Raw genomic sequence first — 21,865 nt, forward strand, 5'->3', positions numbered from 1 at the left:
AGTAGCAGGGATTTAACAAAGAAAATAAAAGAATACGAGTTAAAATGAATCTTATGAAGCTTTTCCCCATTTGTTCAGCACTCTATAGGCTACCCTCCAATATGGCAGTGTATTCAACCTGACAGGTCGTTTTCAATGTATTAGAGATCTTTGGTATCTAGAACACTGCCATACAGGGACAAATATGAACACTTAAAAAAACACTAACACGACAAACACAGATGCTTAAAGGGCTTGTATGAAATTAGGAAAAAATGGCTACTTTGTTCCAGAAACATCACGTGTCTTTGGGTTGTGTCTGGTATTGCAGTTTAATTCCTGAATTGAATGAGAGCCTTGTGGACAGCAGTGGCACCATTTATGGAAGAAACCAGCCATGTTTGCTAATCCTATATAACCCCTTTAAATCACAGATACATATCAGTGCATGTGAAATTTCAAAGCCAGTGTTTACATAGTTATAATCTAGCATGGTTTAACATCTTGGGGAACAGTAAGAGTAGAACAGTAGCATACATCAATTACCCTTTTTATGCCATACAATTATTTTAAAAGGGAACCTGTGACCATCTATGAGCGCTATAAACTAAGTTGTTGTGTTCATATGCCAGGTTCCGAGAAGTCCAGGTATGTAATTTTTAGGGCCCATTCAACGGGTGTATGTCCCATCTATGTTGTGTTCATGTATTTCACAGCTCATGGACCCATTATAGCCAATTAGGCTATTAGCATGGGCTTTTTCCACACAGACCGATGGTCCATGTGAAAAAAATTACAGCATACCCCATTCTGGTGCATATCACAGACCAGAATTGGACATAGAGCATCCAAGTCAGCAGGTATTAGACAGGACACAGACAGGGTATTGTCCGATGTGAGTTGCTCCCATTATCTTGGGCAAAACTCGCAGACGCTCATGTTAAGGCTCCTTATGATCATCTAGCTCCCTGTTCCCACACAAAGCCTTGGAACCTGGCCTATGAGCACTATAACTTAGTTTATGGAGCTCATAGATGATGACAGCTTCCCTTATATTTATTATATTTTTGATGCATACTCGTATGTCCTTAGAGATTCAAAAGGGTTTTTCCACAAATGACAAAGGGAATAAATGTCTAATCACTAGGAGTATGATGACAGGGACCCCCATCGATCCCAACACGTGCACACACCAAATCCACCATTTCAATGAAAGGAAATATGCATACATGACCACCAATTTATTTACTTCTATGGGGCAGAGAACATTGGATGTGCTTACCCGTGCACTACCATTGCATTCACATAAAGAACTTGGGGTGCACAAAAGTCGAGATCGCTGGGGGCCCCAACAATCAGCAATCAGATATTTATCACCTATCCTGTGGATAGGGGCTAAATGTAATTAAAGGGAAAACCCCTTAAGGGTACATTCACACTTAACAGAATTGGTGCGCATTTTCTGCAGTGGAAAACCCATACAAGATCCATATTAGATTCTGCATCAAAATCCGCACTATTGGTCTAGATTTTCACGGCTATTTGCAGCAGACTTCACCCCTTTAATTGCTTTGGATCCGTGATGCAGATTTTGACACAGAATTTGACTCCGATTTTTAGCACGGGTTATCCACTGTGGAAATTCCAAAGCAATCCCTACATGTGAACATACCCTTAAGGATAAATATGAAACTCAGATCTAGACAGATGGGAATCTTGGACAAAAAGTCTGTTCTTTCCCCGCAGGGTGACATGTATTTATAGCCTCTTCCCAGGGTGGTAACAACAAATATAATGTACCTAGAATTGAGCATATTTTTCTTCAAGAAGGTGATAAAAGGGATTAGAAAAATGCTTAGAAGGCACATGGAGTCCATCCAGCAGAACAGAAGGGGCCTGCACTTTGGAAAGTGCGTTAATCTCACGGCTGTGTGATGGATGCAATACAAGACACACAGTGATAAAGAGAGTAAACTAATTACAATGCGTTCACGTCAGCACTGTTTGGTAGGGTGCTGTAGGAAGAGCACTAATGAGAAGGGAAAATTAGACCAGCGGAGACCAAACAAAATCATTACAGTTAATGGAGATTTACGAGAAAACACAATTTAAAAAATGATCTGATGTAAGGAACATTGTTCTTAATTACCCGTTAGAGCAACACAGCGACAATACTAATCATATTAGCCGAGAACAATCCAGTATACAGGAATAGCTGCTGTTTTTCCAACAAGTTCACACATAGCCATGGCTATATCCAGATTCACAAGAATAAAGCTACATCCAAGTATCAAGTATGTTTATCTGCTCGTTGCTTATAGGATCATCCCATTCATAATTTACCTTCTTTTGACACTGCTCCATAGCTGCTGAGCAGGCACATTATGCATTCAAGAAATGGGCTTTAATCAATGTCCTGTAAGTCTCCTTCAGTTGGAGGAAATTTAACGCATTATATATTTTCCAACCAAAAGGGTTAACCTCTTTGCTTTTGGCGAATATGACTAGACCACGTAAATCAAGAGGAAAGACATTTAATTGGCTCAAATAATGCTCCTATTGGCCCTAACAAACAACTGGGCAGAAGACGCCGGTTGGGAAGGAATTAGAATGCTGTGAGAATTGTACTGCATTCAGTAAGAGAAACCAAATAATCTTGTAGATGTTATACCTTTAATGGCTGACGATTCCAGCTGTGAGTCCGGCCGGTCACCCTGCATACATGAATTTTCTGTAGAGCAGATGACCGTGGCGGCTCACCCTCGGTCATGCGCAGTACAGATTTTTTTTTTATATTTGTATTTCCCGCACCGTCGCTAAGCAATGATGCGAGAACCCACAGCCCATACGAAATGTTAATTGCATATGGGTTGTGGGTCGGACAGCCTTTATTGACTTCAACAGAGGCCGTCTGCACGGGGCCTGCAACAGGCTCTTTATTGTGCCCTTAGCTACAAAAATGCCCAGCCACTAGTAACTTTCTTTCTTTAAAGTGCCACTGGTGAAAACACATTTTTTCATCTCTGCCTCCCTCGCACAAACTGTGACATACTGGATGTCTCCTATGTAAATTGCAGTCACTTCCATGCAGTGCGGGCTCCTGTCTAATGCTTATCAGGCACCATCTTGATGTTGAGATTTTTGTTTTTACTTACATATTAATCTCATGATGCACCAGCTCTACCATTTATGCTGCATGGAAACACTGCCTTTACATGTTATTTTCATCTAAATATGCTACAGACCATGCACATACAGTCAGGAAGATGAGCTGTGATCTCCTCTATTACAACTATGTGACATGAGCTGTATGATCATCATCAATAAGTATAACAGGAGTGTCTGTGTCCCCAATTAAGTAGTTTCTGTGCTAAGTTCATGTAATAGCATCACAAAGATGACAGAGAAACTGACTAGAAACTGAACACATAAACCCAAGTAGATCTGAGCATGTCAGAATTAAAATCATATCACCACCTGAATAGAAAGAGGGCAGGAGTTTCAGATAGAAAGGAATAACTAACCAAAGTAACACTAGCTCAGTTATATATACTGGGGACATTGCTACATTATGATTTTTTTTGTAATTTAACCAGAGTGGCCCTTTTATTTTGTGGCAATGAGACCATATCCATTCCTTATGATTTTGCTCTGTTCTCCAAAGTAAAGACCTTCAATAGGACATTTAGTGAACAGAATTACAGGTTGTTATATTAAAAGGCAACTTCAAATCCCAAAAAGATAGGAGGGCATGGGAATATAAATTCATAGGAATGCTTGATTCAGGTCTTAATACCATTGAAGGATTTATGGCTGTGTTGTAACATCTGAGATACAGTGGGCACACCAGCTCTTCAAATCTCCATCAATTTAGATGACATAAAACCCTCAGTCTTACCCGTAGACTAAGGCAAGATTTACTCTCTAAGATCATCCTGTTATTTTTTCAAAGCAAATTAATCACACCATGTCTCTGCTCTCTTGTGTGTACTTGTGTGTGTGATAAATAAAAAAAAAAAATATATATATATATATACACACACATACACTGCATAAATGTTTTAGGTAGGCGTGTAAAAAATGCTGCAAAGTAAGAAATAGAAGTCATCTAATTGTCTCCAAATTTGTTCTGCAAAAGGACAACGATCCTAAACATAAAGCCAATGTCATTGAGAACTATTTTCAGCATAAAGAAGAACAAGAAATCCTGGAAGTGATGTTTTGGCCCCTAGAGAGCCCTGATCAACATAATCGACTCTGTCTGGATTACATGAAGACAGAGAATGATTTGAGCAAGCCGACATCCGCAGAAGATCTGTGGTTAGTTCTCCAAGATGTTTGAAAAAAAACTCTCTGCTGAGTTCCTTCAAAAACGGTGTGCAAATGTACCTAGAAGTATTGATGCTGTATTGAAGGCAAAGGATGGTCACACCAAATATTGATCTGATTTAAATTTCTCATGTTCATTCACTTTACATTTTGTTGTTAACTGAGTAAAAACTATTAACCCTCTCCAATCTGTCTGACATCTAGAGACATTATAATTTAAGGCTATACAACTCCGATGTTGGAAAACGTCCGTTGGGGTTCTCTTACTGTATATTGCCAGCCTCTCTGCTGTCAGAGCCTATCCAATGTGTCAACTCATGCAGTACTGGCTTTAGCCAGCATAGAGCACCACTGTATAATGGCAGAAAAAGAGTAAGCCCCCTAGGAAAACCAGAGTACAAATTGGATTGGAAAGGGTTAACACTTCTATTTTTTTAAACCCTTCTCACTTCACAGCATTTTACCACACCTGCTTAAAACTTATCCACAGTACTATATATATCTTCAGATATTTTGTTATATCAGCCTGATGAAGTAGCCTAAGTAGCCTCGAAAGCTTGCTGTAACATCATTTCTTTTTGTTAGCCATTAAAAGGTTACACATCTACAAGATTATTTTGTGTCTTTTCCAGAGAACAATCACATTCTGTTCTACTGGCTAAGACGGTACCAAACCTTTTCCTTCTTTACTGGCCATCTAACTAAGCTAATCGGTAATCTTCTCTACCAGTGTGTGGCTTGATCGCTCAACAGTGACCATAGTAAATGCTTACAAAGATGTCCACATCACTCCTGAATATGTAAACATTATCTAATTATACTAAAAGGCCATGTACATGCCAGGAAAGATCCAGATAATCAACCCAAGTGCTCCTACTTTGCTCAAGCTGACTTCATCTTCTGAACAGGTAATTCCACCACATGTAGCTAGAATATAAATGTACTCACCCTTCCAACTTCCACTAGTTTGGTAATCATCACTATACTTGAGCAGTGTTCTTGCCAAACCATCCTCCAGAAGTCATAGATCATATCTTGCTTTGGCCCTGTAGTTTACCAGTTATTTAGACAAAAATTGATGCATTACTCTACATGATTAATTCCAATTTACCTTTACTTTCTGTAAAGACTAATTCCGCTCAAAACCTGAAAATTCCAGCTTGAATGCAATACCCCCTTCCAAAGTGTATTCAGATCTCTGAGACTACTAAAGTAAACATCTTACTGCTCTAGAGAAGCACTTACACCCCCATAGAGAAGCACTCTTGGTCGTACTTCTCTTTGTGACTGTAGTTCCTTTCATAGAGCACTAAGATGTTTATTACAGCAATCTGAATATCTGATGAAGGTCCTGAATTGACTGAAACATCAAATGAATCTTGCCTGTGGGCTGCGTGCATGAGATAAAATTAAATGTTTCTGCAACATTGACAAGTGTAAGATTCTTTCTAATTGTGATTATTATAAAGGTTGGGACTCAATCTGAGCACCACCAAACTAGTGTCATTTTCCTTTTGTTTTAGTAAGCGGAGACTGACATTGCTTTATGTAGCATCCTTATATAAATAGGCAGCACTGACATACAAGAAAGAAAGTGAATGTCTCTCAATTTCATTGCAAAATAGCACTCTGCAGAATCAAGGAGTTAAAGGTAGATCATTTATAACCATTTAAGATCATTGGTAGTAAGTGATAAATGTTAAAAAAATACCACTGACCACTTTATTTACCCCGTATTACTTGGAAATGTCTCCCCACTAAGATCCCAAACAACCAATCTCAGATTTCTGAACTTCTATAACAGCAAGTTGGGAGGAGGTTGCAGGAGGATGGACTTAGACCTGAGCTCAGCCCTAACTTTCAAGTCTGTGTATGCAGTTAGGCTTTAGAAGAAAAGAAAACTACCACTGTGCATACACTATATATTTTGCATAGGTGCACATACGCTCACTAAAACGGAAAAAAATGATTATGTAGAAAAGCGGGTTAGATCCGGCCCCCCCCCCCCCAAAACAATTTGGTTTGATCTGCCTTCACAGCTAGACAAGCAATCTGCAAGATAGAAAATGCTTTCTGTTTATATTTAAAGGCAGTTGACTTTACCCATTGTTATACATATATTTTGTTCACCCAAAATAGAGCAGAGAACAAATAATGGTCTAAAGAGTGGAGGGCACACAGGGTACTGTTGTTACAAAGGGAGTATCAACCATGGCAGTCAATTAAAAACTGATTAAACGTCAAAAAATACAATAAAGGATGGATATAAAGGTGACATTGCCATACCATATGAGGAAGCACAGAATGCTAAATATTAGAGCATATAGACAGTATCAGGGTGCAACATATAATTTAAGTCAAAATTCAGGTCTGGCAAGAGTAAGCATCACTGTTGGGAGTACAGACGCTTTCTTGCTTAAACTAACTAGCACAGCACACTACCCCATTATCACAGTGCGCCTATGCTGTTTGCGCAGACCAGCAGTCAATTGGCGAATCAAATCAACATCATTGACATTCCAAACATTCATTTAAGAAGAAAAAGCCCTAGAAACAATTGTAGTGAATCCAATTATGAGACTTCCAGCTATAAAGTTTCTCAAAGTGAAACAATTAGCATACTTTCTCTTGGTGAAGTTGACAGCAGTCCAGTGTGCCTCCACTTTAATAGGAAAAGTAGCTTGGCTACTTGTATGCAGTGACATTTCTTTATGACATACGGTACTGTATATTCTTACTCTCTCTGAACCTCCTCCCAGAAGGGGGCAGTTTTCATGCTAGTTAACCATATGTGGAAAAGTGATGTCATTTTCATTTTTATTGTGCAATCCAATCAATTTTAAAGTAGCATTTTGTTTGTATTGTCTACATTGAACCAGGCTGTTTCTTAAGGCCCATTTAGACACAACGATTATCGCTCAAACTTCGCTCAAAAGCAGTCTTTTGAGCGATAATTGTTCTGTCTAACTGCACTGACATCGTGATTAAACTGACGCTCATCGTTGACAACGATCAGCCTTATCAGGGATTCACAGCAGGATACAGCTTATACTATTGTTTCAGCTGTATCCCGCTCCCTGATGACAGGCGGGGTATGAAGAACAAAGCGATACAGCTCTGTTCTCCAGACCCCACTCAGAGCACTCGGCTATTATACAGCCGGGCACTCCGAGCAGAGAACAGCTGGATGCAGAAGCCAAGTGGCTCCGCTTGTCTTCTGCATCCCCTGCTCGGAGCGCAAGGTGATCGCTCAATGTTTGAGCGATCACCTTGTGCTGTAAATGACACAACGATTATCGCTCAAAAGACATCTTTTGAGTGATAATCGTTAGGTCTAAATGGTCCTTTACTAATGTTAGTATACCAGTTCCTCTTGCAGTTGTCCCTAAAACAGTTTTTAATTGGAGATTCTACACAGATTTTGTACATGTTTAGGGTACGTGCGCACAGATGATTGTACATACACACAGACTATATGACAATGTCTATGTAACCTGCAAGACATAACCTGCAATTTAGTAAAATGATGTAGTTCAGAAAAAAACATAATTTTCACAAACAATTCTGCTTATATAGACTCAATTAAGTATGCATAACTAATCTTTTTTTTTCGCTATTACCATATTCAAAAATTGATTTGCCAGTTACAATAAAGAAGAGAATACATTTTAATATTTGCTCTGGTCACAGCAGAATTTTGAATTGCCATTAGTATGAGGTCCGTAGTGCCTACTGACAGGGACAGCAGCTAAATAAGATATTAATGTATTAATTAATTTGCTTATTAGATTACATGTACAGAATTTTTATTCATATAAGATTGGGGACTGCATGATGAAAACTAGTAATGAATAAGCTTAGCAGATTCTGGTAGGTAACATTAAGGCTGGGTTCACACGGGGCGGATTTGCCACGGAAATTCCGTGTGGAATTTCGCTGCGGCAAATCCGCATGCAGCCGCTAATCCCGGGATTAGCCAGCCATGTGGACGAGATTTCTCAGAAATCTCGTCCACACAGGACGGCAAATCCGCTGCGGCTAAGCCAGCAGAAGCCGCCGCTGCGGCGCGGATTTGCCGACCGCAGCATGTTCATTTTTTTTCCGCTGCAGCTGCACTCTCCTCTATGCGAGCGCCCGCCGCAGCGAAAGAGCGAGCGGCCGGGCCGCTTCAAAACCGCCACGGGTTTTGAAGCTGCAGTTCTCCTGGCGGAAATCTCACGTTTTTTTGCTGCGGCCAAACCGCGAGATTTCCGTCGGAAATCCGCCCCGTGTGGACCCAGCCTAAAGAGTAATCCTCCATCTTCTAACACATCATAGGGAGATTCAGCTCTTAAATCTATCATGGTGTCATTAACAGGCCACTGTCTGCTATATCAAGGAACCTGGTGGCCATCTCTTGACCTGAGTCAGTCAGTCAACAAATTGGGGGTACAGTGATATATTATTTAGGTATTAAATGGCATGGAGTGATTATAAATGTGGCTAAATTGTCCACAGATAACTAATGTATGGACTTTATGCAGATACATTAAATATTTTCAATTTTTCACATTTTTTACTGTTTTGTTTTTGATAGCTTTTTTTTATAATTGGGATATATTTAAACTTCAGCTAGGTGTTTCTTTATTTTTGCTGCAATTGGTAATTCACGAAAATCTCATCTTCTCAAATGTCAAGGGACACATCAGTGGAGCTGCAAACCACATCACTGAATGTACAATACTAAAATTACTTCTGAGCCTCTAAGACTAGATTCAAACTAACGTTTAGCTGTTTTTTATGAAGGCAAAAAATACAAAGGACTGGATCCAATGTCCCAACTGAGTTTCATTAGGCCCTACCAAAAAACATTATTTTAGGCGATCCTCCAAGGTATACCATGAGCAGAATGTACATGTTCAGCTTCATTGAATTGTAATTTTTGCTACTCTATTGTACACACAGAGCATATCAAATAAGTTATTAGTTAGCAACAAATAACTAATTCAGACACTAACCCATGGCAGAAAGAACTTAGCAAGTGACCAACTCCAAAGTTAACTCTGAAAGGGGTTCACTTTGGTTCTTTTTGGATTCCAGTGGGCCTGCCAAACCTGAATGGATTCTTTAACTAGGTCCTAATAATTTCTATGAGCATTCTTATTCAACATTTGGATAATTTCAGTTAGGATCTTTAAGGAAATCACAAACATTTGAAAGTATTGTAAGTACAGTAATCCAACTGATCTGGCTAGTAGCAGTTGCCCAAACAGCTGACTTACACAAAAGACAAAAAAACAAGAATAGTTTCACGTGAACCTAGCCTTAATAAGGCAGATTTCTTTTTTTTCTTTACCATTAAGTAAATTACAGAATGAATTGATAGTGATACGTGCTGTTAGTGACCTACTCACCTTGCGTAGCGATGAAGTGGTTCGATCTGTGATAACCCTACATATGAAAAGAAAAAATGTAAATGTGTTACTAGGTAAATACCTTATGTCTAACATTCCCATCATGCATTTTGACAAGCACTGTAATCCACAAGGAGGAGAAGGGACATAGGATTAGGGAAGACAGACAAATGATGTGTGCATTAGTTAACCTCAAACCATCAACCTTTGAAAGGACATAACCACATTCCGGAAACAAAACTGAAGAAAAGGATGGAAGAAGTGAGAAAATTATGGTTGAAAAAAATGATATTGTAAAAGTAAAATTAAAAGCTATGGTGAAAGTAGGAGATTTGAAACCTACTTGAAGGACCATGACTTTGTAATCTTAGATTACTAGTCCTCAGTAGAAACATGTATTTTTATGGAAGAGTGACCAAATATGATGTACAGAGCAAGATTAGAAGGGAAAAAAAGGGGAAAATTGGTGTGGAAGAACGGGTAAGGATAAGGATGCATGAGGAACATAATATACAGTGGGCCATAAGAAAGGAGACAGAAGGTGACCAAAGAGGAAAGTAGGCTGAGAAGTTCCAAGATTTTTGGGAAGCTGCTTCTTATTAAATCATATTAGAATATATACATTTCTGGAAAGAGAAGATGCTAACTGGCAAATATAAGAAATGTAATCATCTACTGTTCATCCCAGGGCAATAAAGCACCTGGTTATGGGAGATGGAGAATAGGATCACAAGCTTGATACTCACTTCTCTGTTTATCCGGATCTACCGGTGATCCCAAAGACAGAAAGACAGTGAAAAGGGGCACAAACATCAAGGAGGAAAAAGTGGAAAGAGGAGACAAGAAACAAAGGGATAAATGAAGGGAAAAATATTGGAACGTTTGGAAGGGGAGCAGAGATAAATATATCAATGAGAAAGGGATAAAAAATTATATTGACCAGGAAAACAAAAGAAGTTATAAGTGGGTGGAACATATCAGTATGAGACCAGTAATGTAAGAGATTGGATAGGGTGAAAAAACAAAATGCAGAAGATAGAGAGAAGGCAGCAGAGAAAAGAAAGGATAAAGATGTATTAGCAGAAACAAAAAGACAGGCAGCATAGTACTACTAAGAAATTGAAGTGGTTTTACCTCAAAGGCATTTATGGCATACACACTGGATATACCATAAATGTCCGATCAGTGGGGGTCTGCAGTGACATGTTCTTCTGTCTACATATCTAATTCATTAGTAGAACTAGGTACCCCTGTTCTTGGGAATAACACAGACGTCGGACCCCGACTGATCAGACATTTAAAGCATGTCTGATCATTATGCCATAAATGTCTATAGTAGGAAAACTCCAAAGACCATTTTACAATACAGTAAATAGTAACAGGAAAGTCATATCTCACTAATGTGAAGCATAAAAATGTAAGAATGTTGTCAAAGCCTTACTTTTAATAATAATAAAGTCAATAGATCCCCCCAGAATTGTATAATTTATCTCATATTGTGGTCTGTGTTGTTTTGGCTCTTTGTGTGAGCCTTTCTCAGGTGTGGAGTTGGTCCTCGTCTACACTTTAGTATTGGATCAGTATATTTCATCATTTTTTTTTTCTTTAACATCAAGTTGAGGAATAGATTCAAAAAAGAACAGAAGAACAACTAATCCCCTTTATATTTCTTCATATTTTTTCTGTGCTTGCACTCCACTTCTGTTTCTGGATTGAAACAACAGATGAAAAATCTCGATCAAATACTGAAGTGTGAATGAGGCCTAGGGATTAATAGATCAGCAGTTTTCTATTTTTTTAACTCATCAAAAACCAAGCTATTTTGGGCTTCTGTAACACATAACATTTTTCAGTTTGTTGGGTTTTTAGATGTCTTGTTTTTTTTGTATGTTGAGTAGTAGTTTCTACACATACTATTTTGGGGTATGTATACATTAGTATTTAAATCCTATAAAAGAAAAAAAAAGAAGTCTATTCTGCATTTTGTTTATATTGTTTACCACAGACATAAAATAAGTGTATATACACTAACCTGCCAAAAGTAATTTACCTTAGCAAGAATTAAAATTAGTATTTATTTACACATGTTAATTCTTAGTGGGACCGCCTTTGGCCCTAATGACATAAGATACGATATCCATGGCATACTTTCTAATAATGTCTGATACACTTCAGTTGGTATTTCCCTCCACTCATCCTGCAAACATCTGGTGAGTTCTCCCAAAGAAGATGCACTGGCCTGTCGACAGTGGTAGTAGGAGGGTCGCCACTGGACAGTTGAGAAATGGAAGAACATTCCATCTTTAGATCAAATGGACATACCTGCCTATGTAGGATGCCTGGGGAACGCCTCTTGCCTGGCTATTCCAATATTTAAGTATGAAAGAGATTCCCATTATCATTCATGAATGTTTTACATGGCATAGTTTCGGTTTGTTGGTTGTAGTGACAAGAATCATGAACACAGAGGTCTGCCTTGACATTCTAGACAATAATGTGCTGCTGACAATGTGGCAATACTTCCAACAACCCAACACACGTTGTCACAAATCCAATGCAGTTTTACATTGGTTTGAGAATACGGATGTTCCACGATTGAACTGATCTGCACAGAGACCCAACCGGAACCCCACTGAACATCTTTGGGACAAACTGCAATGTTGGGTCATAAGACATGAACAACGTGTATCTTCTTTGAGAGAACTCACCAGATGTTTGCAGGATGAATGGAGAGGAATACTAGCTGAAGTGAATCAGACGTGTGTAGTAAATAGGTCATAAAGTGCGTTAATAAATACAACTTTGGATTCTTGCTAAGGTATCCAATTACTTTTAGTAGGATGGTTTATGTAGTGCATGTATTAAGAGATAAAGTATTCTGCCAATGCATAAAAATATGCACAGGTAATTTTTATGGCATACCATTGGTATGCCCTAACAGGCCTTTACAAGAGACCTTCACTAGGTCCCTTGCTGTCTCCCAGTGATGCTAATCCCAGCAATCATGTTGCAGACAAATGTGTATTGAACATTTTGTTTCCAATCTTAGGTGTTGCTGTGGTGATCACCTTGACGTAACAGTACTGAAAATACTTGATGGGTTGAGCCAAGAAGGCAAGTCCTGTTCATATGCCCTATAGGTAATATAAATATCATAAAACAGGGATCTAATGCTTGGGACCCCCACCCATGACACAGAACAGAGAGATGCTCTATAAGACTAGTTTCCCTTGTGATGGACCTTGTTCCTTCTTTGTCTTAAAGGACACCCTGTAATTCTACATTTCCCTACAGAATTTCCCTGCATTGCAGTAGAAATGTTTGGCAGGCCAAGCTTTCCTTCGCAAAAACAGCTGTTTGGCAGAGATGGCAAAGGTGAAACCCAGAATGATAAGATGTTCATCCTGTATTTCGAAAGGAGTTGTGTATGATTCAATCTATCCATCAATCGTGTCCGACTCTCAGCGACTTTATAGACGAACATTCTCCATGTTTCTCTGTCAAACTCTGTTTCTTATACCTGCTTGATGCATATACTGGAATCCATTTTGATGGTGTCGAGCCAGCGTATTCTTTGCCGGCCCTTTCTTTTGGTTTCACGGGTCAGTCCCAACATTATTGACTTCTCTATCAAGTTTGCAAACATGACGTGGCCAAGGTAACTCAGTCGCAGTCTAGTGACTTTAGCTTCCAGTAATGTTCCTGGTTTTATGCAATCCAACACTTCTCTGTTTGTTACCCTGGCTGTCCATGGTATTCTTAATAATTTCCACCAGTCCCACATTTCTGTTGGAATTTCTTAGTGTCCAACTCTCGGTTCCATACATCATCATAGGAAAGACGATGGCTCTAACTAGTGTGCTTTTGGTAGTTAGCGTAATATCTTCGCTCTTCCAGATCTTATTAATGCTAACCATTGCAGAGCGGCCCAATGTCTATGTTTGATTTCTGGGGTGGATTCACCATCGCAGTTAATTTTTGATCCAAGAAAGATGAATTCCTAAACTGATTTCTTCGTTGTTAATTTTTCACTTCAATTTTCCATTAGCTGCTGTTGTCGTGATCTTTCTTTCCTTTATATTAAGATGCAGCCCAATTTTTTCCCTTTCTTACTTAAGTTTCAAAATCATGTTTATCAGGTCCCCCTCTCCGCATCTTTCACATAGCTCAAGTTGTTGATGGTTCTTCTTCCGATCTTCACTCCAATGTTGGGCGAGTCCAGGTCTAATTTCCTCATGATCACCTCAGCATAAAAGTTGAAGAGAAATGGGGACAATATGCAGCCCTGTCTCACACCCTTGCCAATCCTGAACCATTCTGTATCACTATACAGTGTTCGCACCATTGCTTTTAAATTGTGTATGTCTGCATAACTTCTTCAAGCCCCCCAGTACTTTAGTTAATAAACTACACAAGGCCCTTGGCATACATCAAGGCAACAGGTTCAAATACTGTCATTTTTTAATTAGCCTTCCAACTGATAACCAACTTTTAATTTGTCTGTATCTCATATCAATAACTATGTAACAGTTGTGTATCACTTGCTGAAAAGCTAATTTAAAGGTGATAAGCAACCTGTTGTCAGTCTTGCAAAAATAACCACCACAAAACAGGAAAATATTGATAACTCTGTAAATAAAAAAAGTATTTTGGTTCATTAACATATCGGTACCACAAAGTGCTATCATGGTAAGCAAATGAAAAAGAAGTCCACATATTTTGGCAAGAGGTTTCGCATTTAATTTACTACAACATGGCCATTTTTAAAGTGTAATGGTATGTTTCAGACAGCAGAATCCGACGTGGATTTTCCCATGTAGATTCTGCCACTGAAACCAAGGCTAAAATCTGCAGCTGAGCTGTAGGTTTCTGCTACAGTTACGCAAATGTGTGGCCGCAGAGCTGTACATAGATTTAGCCCTCTTCAATAGTTGAAACCACACTCAGATTTCCTGCTGTGTATTCCGTGTACAAATGGCGCAAAATCCACATTGAGAAGTTTCATGTTACGCTTTTCCACATAAGGACTTGAAACTCCCATTGAAAGTAATGCAGAATAGGCAATAGTAAGATCTTTGGTCAGATAATGTATGTTAAAGCCAAAGTCCACATGTAGCCCTAGCTTCATACCTGAGTCTTAAATTAGGAAAGGAAAATAAACATGTACACCATAACCATCATTTATCATAACCACCATATTATAAGTGGTAACTGTTATTTTATCCATTTTATTACCCGTTATAACACATTTTGGTTTATTCACATATACAGTTTTTTATGCAATTTTTAATGCACTTTTTTTTCCATCAAAGCCAGGTGTGGATACAAAACTGAGATATTTAAAAGAAAAATGTATATTCCTATTTCTTGTATCACCACTGTTTTTGCACCAAAAACTGCACATGTGACTCTAACCTATCCACAGCAGCAGTACCCACAGGGTGTTTCAGTAACTAGTAAATTAGCAATAAAGCTCACAATCGAACATTTGGAACCAAGGTCAGAGATATACAGAGTGTTTCACTCTACAAAACACTGGGACTGAAGACAGAATCTTCAGTGACAGACGTGACTTCACAGTTTTATAAACAGTGCTCTTAACTTCTGAGCCAACTCATTAGCTAAAGTCTTTTATTACATATTCTGGAAAGAACTGTTATTATTATGTATACAAATAACATTCATTCCATTTGACACACAACACATTCCACTTTTGGCTTTTTGAGACTATTATATATTGTGCCATTTTGGCTTAGATGTAGGTACATTAAAAAACATTCAAATTACATTACATCTGCGCTCAAAGTACAGAATTCCAAAGTGCCACAAAAAATGTAAAATAAACTCTCAATTAAATATTCTGGCAGACTGTGTTAACAAAGCAGCTGCAACTATTGTACTTCAGCAAACAATAATGTTAATTTTACAATAAAAGTGACATAATGCGCCATAGTGCCCTTTGGCCCAAAAGGCCCAGAGTACAAGCATGAAGAATTATTGGACATGGCTAAGTGTTCTACAATGTGCCAATATGGGAGCTCTGTGCAACATCAATTATTCCAGCATATATTAACCTATATTAATAATAAAGAACATGTTTAATTACCGGTATTCTTACATTTTGTACTATATAATGTAGGTATCCATACAAAAAACATTACCAATAGCATGTTACCAATTTCGAAGGGAAAACAGAATCCCGAGCGCAAGTGTGAAAGCACCCTTACTATGACATTAAGTTATAAAAATGTTGTAAGTGGATAAGTAAAGTTAAAAAAGACACAAAGTTTTATATGATTAAAGGGGTTTCCCAGGTCTTACAAACCTGAGGAACTATCCACCGGAAAAGTCATCAATAGCTGATCAGTGGGATCCACCACTTGGTAGCCTATTTGATTAACTGATTGGCAAGGCAGCTGTGAGCCTGTACAGAGCAGGAAACAGTAACCTAGCACAGCGCTGATCAGATATTAATAACTAGAGATGAGCGAGCACGCTCAGTTAAGGCAGTTACTCAAGCGAGCATCGCTCTTCTCGAGTAACTGCATACTCGTCCAAGCAGATTCAGGGGGGCGGCGTGGGGTAGCGGGGGGGGGGGGGGGGGGGAGAGAGAGAGATCTCTCACTCTCCCCCCCCCCCCAATCTGCTCGGACAAGTATGCAGTTACTCGAGAAGAGCGATGCTCGCTTGAGTAACTGCCTTAACCGAGCGTGCTCGCTCATCTCTATTAATGACCTATCCTGTGGATAGATCATCAACTTTTAAGACCTGGAAAACCTCTAAGTGTTGGTCCACAGAGATATATAAACACCAAGGGTTGTCAATTCTCCATAAATTATGCGAGAAATGGGATACAAGAACGTGTTTATCAACACTGATAATTTACTTCTTTTTGATGAATGTCATACATACATTAAAACACAAATTAGTCTCTTACTTAAATTGCTTCTTGGCATCATTATGACCAGCATTAAGTAAGGCTGTGGCCTTCCTATTACATGGGTACATGCACTGTTTTTTTTAACCAATGCTTTGGTTCATTTTGGCTTCAGATATTCAATGATATGTGCCCCGTTTCACTCCATGGTGCCTAAGGTACCTTGAGAGTCTTCCAAAGCCCCTATTGCAAGCCTAACATGACTCATACCCAATTCATATTTTAGAGGGCACATTTTAACTTACAATAGATGTCCTTTACATAGATAGGGAAGAATGATATAGCACCACTGTCCAATGAAAATTTTTCTTAATTAAGAAACACAGTCCACCATATTGGCCTCTTCCATCAAGCTATAAACAAACTATTCAGCTACTTTTAAATTGTCCATACGTATAAAACAGCTGACATCTACCGTGGTCTGGCCTTGACATAAATGTACAACCTATGTTTATTTCTGTTGGAGTAGAGAAAGAAATTGCTGCCAGGTATGTCTAGCAGCCGCTAGTCTCCAAGCAAAACAAATGATTGCGCATTATCAACTTTTTCCTTGCAACATCGGCCATCAGGGAACAGTTGGAAAGCCCCCAGTGCATCCCAAATGCAACCCCAATGCCAGGGTCCTCCAACATTCAAGGGGTTTTCCGGTGTCAATGCTTCTTCTAATGCATTACACACAGGATGAAGACTGCTCAGATGAATGACTACACAAACAATTGTTTACTACTTGGTATTATTCATGCGGCTGTTTGTTTTCATGTTTGTTGACAGCACATTCTCAGTTTACTTAAGCAGATGTGCTCCTGACAAGCGATTTTCATGTCCACATAACTGGTCCAATTACTCATTTGTCATCTGATTGCAGATATATTTACACAGGGCAATGATCAGAACGAAAACGTATACAAACCCTTGTTCAGCATCAGCCTGTGTAAAGGGCCTTTAGTGAGAAACAGATATGGCAACGAGAACTTTATAGCTGAAGGAACTCAACTGCTTATACAGTTAATACTACTGATTTTAGGGGACCCGCTCTAAGTACACCTTAATAAGTATTGATAGCCTGTTGCTTTAAATAATTATTTCCTGCTTAATTAACTTTCACTTACAAAAATGTTTAGTGCCACTTTGAAATGCATCTGATAAAATCTCTGCATCCGTTCTTCACAAAGATTTCATACGGCTGATATGTTCAACTGACTTGGTCATTACCATTTACGGTCCCCTAACAGGGAGGCATTTATTAAACATAAGCTAGTATATGTTACAAATCATAGAGCAACAGCTATAAGGTTTGCCAACATGTTAGACCCAATATTTGTTGCTTGTTCACCATAATATGTATATTGTGTTGATTTAGAGGCGTCTTGTTTTGGCATGTTAACACTATATCACTAATAATATTTAAGTTAGGATACAGTATGTCATGTATGTCCCATACTCACATCAATGTAGTTGGCATTGATTTCTTCTGAGCTGCACTCTGCCTGTAGAGGGTGAAGTCTTACACGGTGCCGCTCATCTGTAAGAAATAAAACTTTAACAAACGCATGTCCGTTCAGACATTGTATGTCCTTTGTAAACAAAGACACAAAGAGTCGCTTACAGTTTGGTGGTGGCTCTGGTCTTCCTTTGCTTTTGTCCTTCTTCTTAGACACATCCCAATCGAAAAAACTCTGATGCAGAAAAAAAAAACAGTTTGAAGTCAAAGACGGCAGGAGAGCAAGTTTTGGCTCCCGCAAACTTATTTAGATTATGTTTTGCAAATGCAGTTTTGAAACATAAAGAAAACACATCACTGTATACACATTTTAAGGCTATTCAGTATCGGTAATATCCACTTATTACATGCACAAACATACAAGGCACATTCCACTGAGCATAATATAACAAAAGCAGATGATCTCATACTGTGAATTACATGGATAATCATCTCGATAACGTCATCACTCTGTGCAAAGCACAATAAAAAGCAAGCAATAAAAAAGTGCATAGAAAATAGAAAGCAAACATAATGCTATGTCTGCCGTTCGGTAAAGTGTAATTGCAACATTAAAAGAACAAAAAAAGAGTTAAATAAACCTACAGTACAGTAGATCAATAAAAAAACAAGGAACAAAGCTTTTACCTCATATTCCTGTTTGAAACCATAACCCTCTGCCACCTTCATCTGGTTAATGTGTTGGAGTAGATCTGCCACACGGACTGCTGGGTGTAATTGTCCTGTATGGTAAGGGGATCCTTTCCTACCATTATTTCGTCGTGGAGATCCTCCCAGAAGGCTGCTTGATTCTGTTACAGACCCAACACGTGGTTCGCCTTTGGAAAAGTGAAAACCACTAAATAACAGTTTAAATGGAATCTGTCACAAACTTTTAGCCCTATAAGCTAAGCTTATAGGCTGAATGTAGGTGACTAGCTGAATACGGGGATGTAAGTGCTATACTTACCTACTCCGTTGTTTCACCCTCTGTGAGCGCTGAAAGCCATTGCTCAGTGCATTGAACAGCTCACTAAATAGTCCGCCTGTTCTAATTTTATAATAGGCGGACTAATTAGCAGCGCCACTCAATACACTGAGCAGAAGCTTCCAGTGCTCACAGAGGGGGAAACAAGGGCTGAAACTGGGGGAACAACATTGGAGGTAAGTATAACACTTACATCCCCGGACTCAGTGGGTCACCTACTTTCAGCCTATAAGCTTAGCTCATAGTGCTAAAAGTAGGAGACAGAGTCTCTTTAATCATTGTCATCTATACACTGCTACTTATACCATACATTTATACATAATAATAACGGAAGACTTTGTTTTCAAACCTTCAACACTTTACACTATATACAGGCTATAAAGATCCAATAAATCTAACCTAACTACAAGATCATCTAAGACACCTTACAGCCCCTTAGAAGCAGCGCTGCCAACTTCCTCAGTATGTTTTCTGGACAACCAAGCCAAATTTATGAATGGATGAAAATTTTTATGGACATATGTCCTGCCCCTCTCTACACACCACACCGCCATGTCACACCCTAAAAAAAGAGGAACAGTCCATGTGTCAGTCCCTAATAAAAGAGGAATATACTTGACTAGAAGATGATTAATTGGTCCAAATCACAGTTACAAAAACAAGATCTCACAGAAAAAAATGGTCTTTCAGGGTTGTGTACCGTAAATTAAACTTTCTACTTTTCCCCATTGATTTCGGTAGTTTAAAATTTAAAAAAATGAATGTTTTTAGTTTGCTTGTGTTCCTTTATGTTTCTCTTTTGTTTAATAGAGCAGCATTATTTGTTCTGTTAAACATAACCAAAATATAACAGAACAGAAGCAAACTGAAAACATTCCATTTTGCTTTTGGAAATCCAATGAATTCAATGGGGAAAAACTGAAACGTTTTATTCCATTTTTCTGCTCCGAAATAGAATAGAGAGACGGAATTCAAATGGAAATCCTTATTAAGGATGTACAGTATTTATAGACTTGATAGACAAAGTTTAAAAAGCCCACCCTTTGTCAGAATACCCAAATTCGTCTTTAGGTTGATTCAAAATTTACAAATACAAGTATGCTGATTGACTGGAATGCGTACAGCCAATGTAATACATGCTGCTATATATTTTATATACACTCAGTATACATACATGAATATAATATACATAATGTGTATATTTACATGAAGCCATGCACAGTAGAGTACCGATTGGCTGCGCAGTCTCCAGAGAGTCAGCAGGCACCTTTCATACCTATAGGCTCAGTGATGCCTTTTCCAGATAGCTAGAATGACAGTGCGGATAGTGCACTACTGCCAGTAGTGGGACAATACCCTGTAGAGTAACAATGGCGATGGTCTGTTTGCGGCGACCGGGCACTGGGCCACCGTTGTAAATACATTTTACAGGTACATTAAAGTCGTTCTGTCATTAAAAAAAATAAAATTCTATACTTACCTATTCCTCCCCCATCAGTCTACTTACCAGATCTTCCCTTCCCCTATCTTCTCTTGTCTCCTGCAGTCCAGGGTGGTCACCTCTAGCTGGCTAATTCTTCTGCTTCCTGTGAGGTTCCATACATTGGTTAACAGTCTTCTTCCCACTAGCCAATGTACATTACGTCACAGTTCACAATCCAGCAGGGGGAGTGCCGTTCTACTTCAAAGACTGCTCATGCATGCTTTCTCTGAAATAGATTACAATTCCTTCCTAGCCAGTGAACACTACAGCACAGGGATGTGACCTTCATTGACCCGGCTGGAAGGAATGTGAGGAATGCCAGCTTCATAACAAGACAGTCAGCACGATGAGCTGACTTGGGCACTGCAGAAGCTCAGCCAGGAGAAGATGTGGTTAGGAGACTGACGGGGGAGGAATAGGTGAGTTCTATAGCTGTGATCACAAACACTTATATTACTGTCTCTGTACTCTGTTCTTTAGTACTTTGGGGCAGTGCAGACTCTAGCCTTCTCTCTCTCTGACTGAGCAGCCCACCTGTCCTTTTAGATAGCGGACTTGGGTTGGCAAACAAAGAGAGCTGGGACTGACTAAACAGAAATTCCTACTCTTATATCATCCTCTTCCTTCCCCTTGCCGACTGCCATTTAGCAGCATTGTGTTTGCACAGCGCTACTGCAATGCAAACTTGAAAAGAAAAGCAAAAATTCACGGAGAGTTCTTTGTTCTGCCAAACAGTACAGATAGCAGAAAAAAGAAAAAACTGTTTTTGCGGACTGTCTGTGAATTTCCAGTCGGTTGGCAACCCTACTTAAAAGGCACTTAACATATTCCATCATAGTCAAAGTCTGGCTACCCTCTAACTTTTCTGTGAAACATATTGTTTGGATTCTGAAACTTACATTCTATACAGGAATAATGATAGTTTAAGAAAATATAAAGTTTGGATAACTGACGAACACGACAAAACATTTACAACATTTACAACAAAACGCTTGCATTCAAAACAAACAGCAGCTGAACTATTATGAAAAGGGGTAGTTTCTATTTTACAGAGTATACGGAAGGACCATGTTCATACCTCGAGAACCATAATTGTGCAAAAATGTTAAAGCCGCTTCATCCTGTAGTAATTTGGGTTGATCTAAGATCTTGGTATGTTCTCTAGTGGCTCCTGTGCAATTGTTTTCATGTCGCACTGGCAAAGCAGACTTAGCTAGACTTATTGGTTTGCTGAAACGAAAAAATAGACAAAATTTACAACTAAAATTTTCCCTTA

At 38.9% G+C, this 21,865-nt stretch overlaps 1 protein-coding gene across 2 annotated transcripts in view; it reads right to left on the reverse strand.

The window, feature by feature from the left end:
• The window catches only part of LOC136572615 (receptor-type tyrosine-protein phosphatase U-like), a 130,534-nt gene that overhangs the window by 17,238 nt on the left and 91,431 nt on the right, over positions 1–21,865 (reverse strand). For both annotated transcript variants that reach the window (XM_066573357.1, XM_066573348.1), the window contains 6 exons: positions 21,668–21,819; positions 18,767–18,957; positions 18,245–18,314; positions 18,084–18,160; positions 9,702–9,738; positions 5,257–5,354 (listed from right to left, as the gene is read on the reverse strand). In XM_066573357.1, the coding sequence (XP_066429454.1) occupies positions 5,257–5,354; positions 9,702–9,738; positions 18,084–18,160; positions 18,245–18,314; positions 18,767–18,957; positions 21,668–21,819 (625 nt within the window). The remainder of the gene's footprint in view (positions 1–5,256; positions 5,355–9,701; positions 9,739–18,083; positions 18,161–18,244; positions 18,315–18,766; positions 18,958–21,667; positions 21,820–21,865) is intronic.

This window comes from Eleutherodactylus coqui, chromosome 1, assembly GCF_035609145.1.
Source record: "Eleutherodactylus coqui strain aEleCoq1 chromosome 1, aEleCoq1.hap1, whole genome shotgun sequence".
NCBI lineage: Eukaryota > Metazoa > Chordata > Amphibia > Anura > Eleutherodactylidae > Eleutherodactylus > Eleutherodactylus coqui.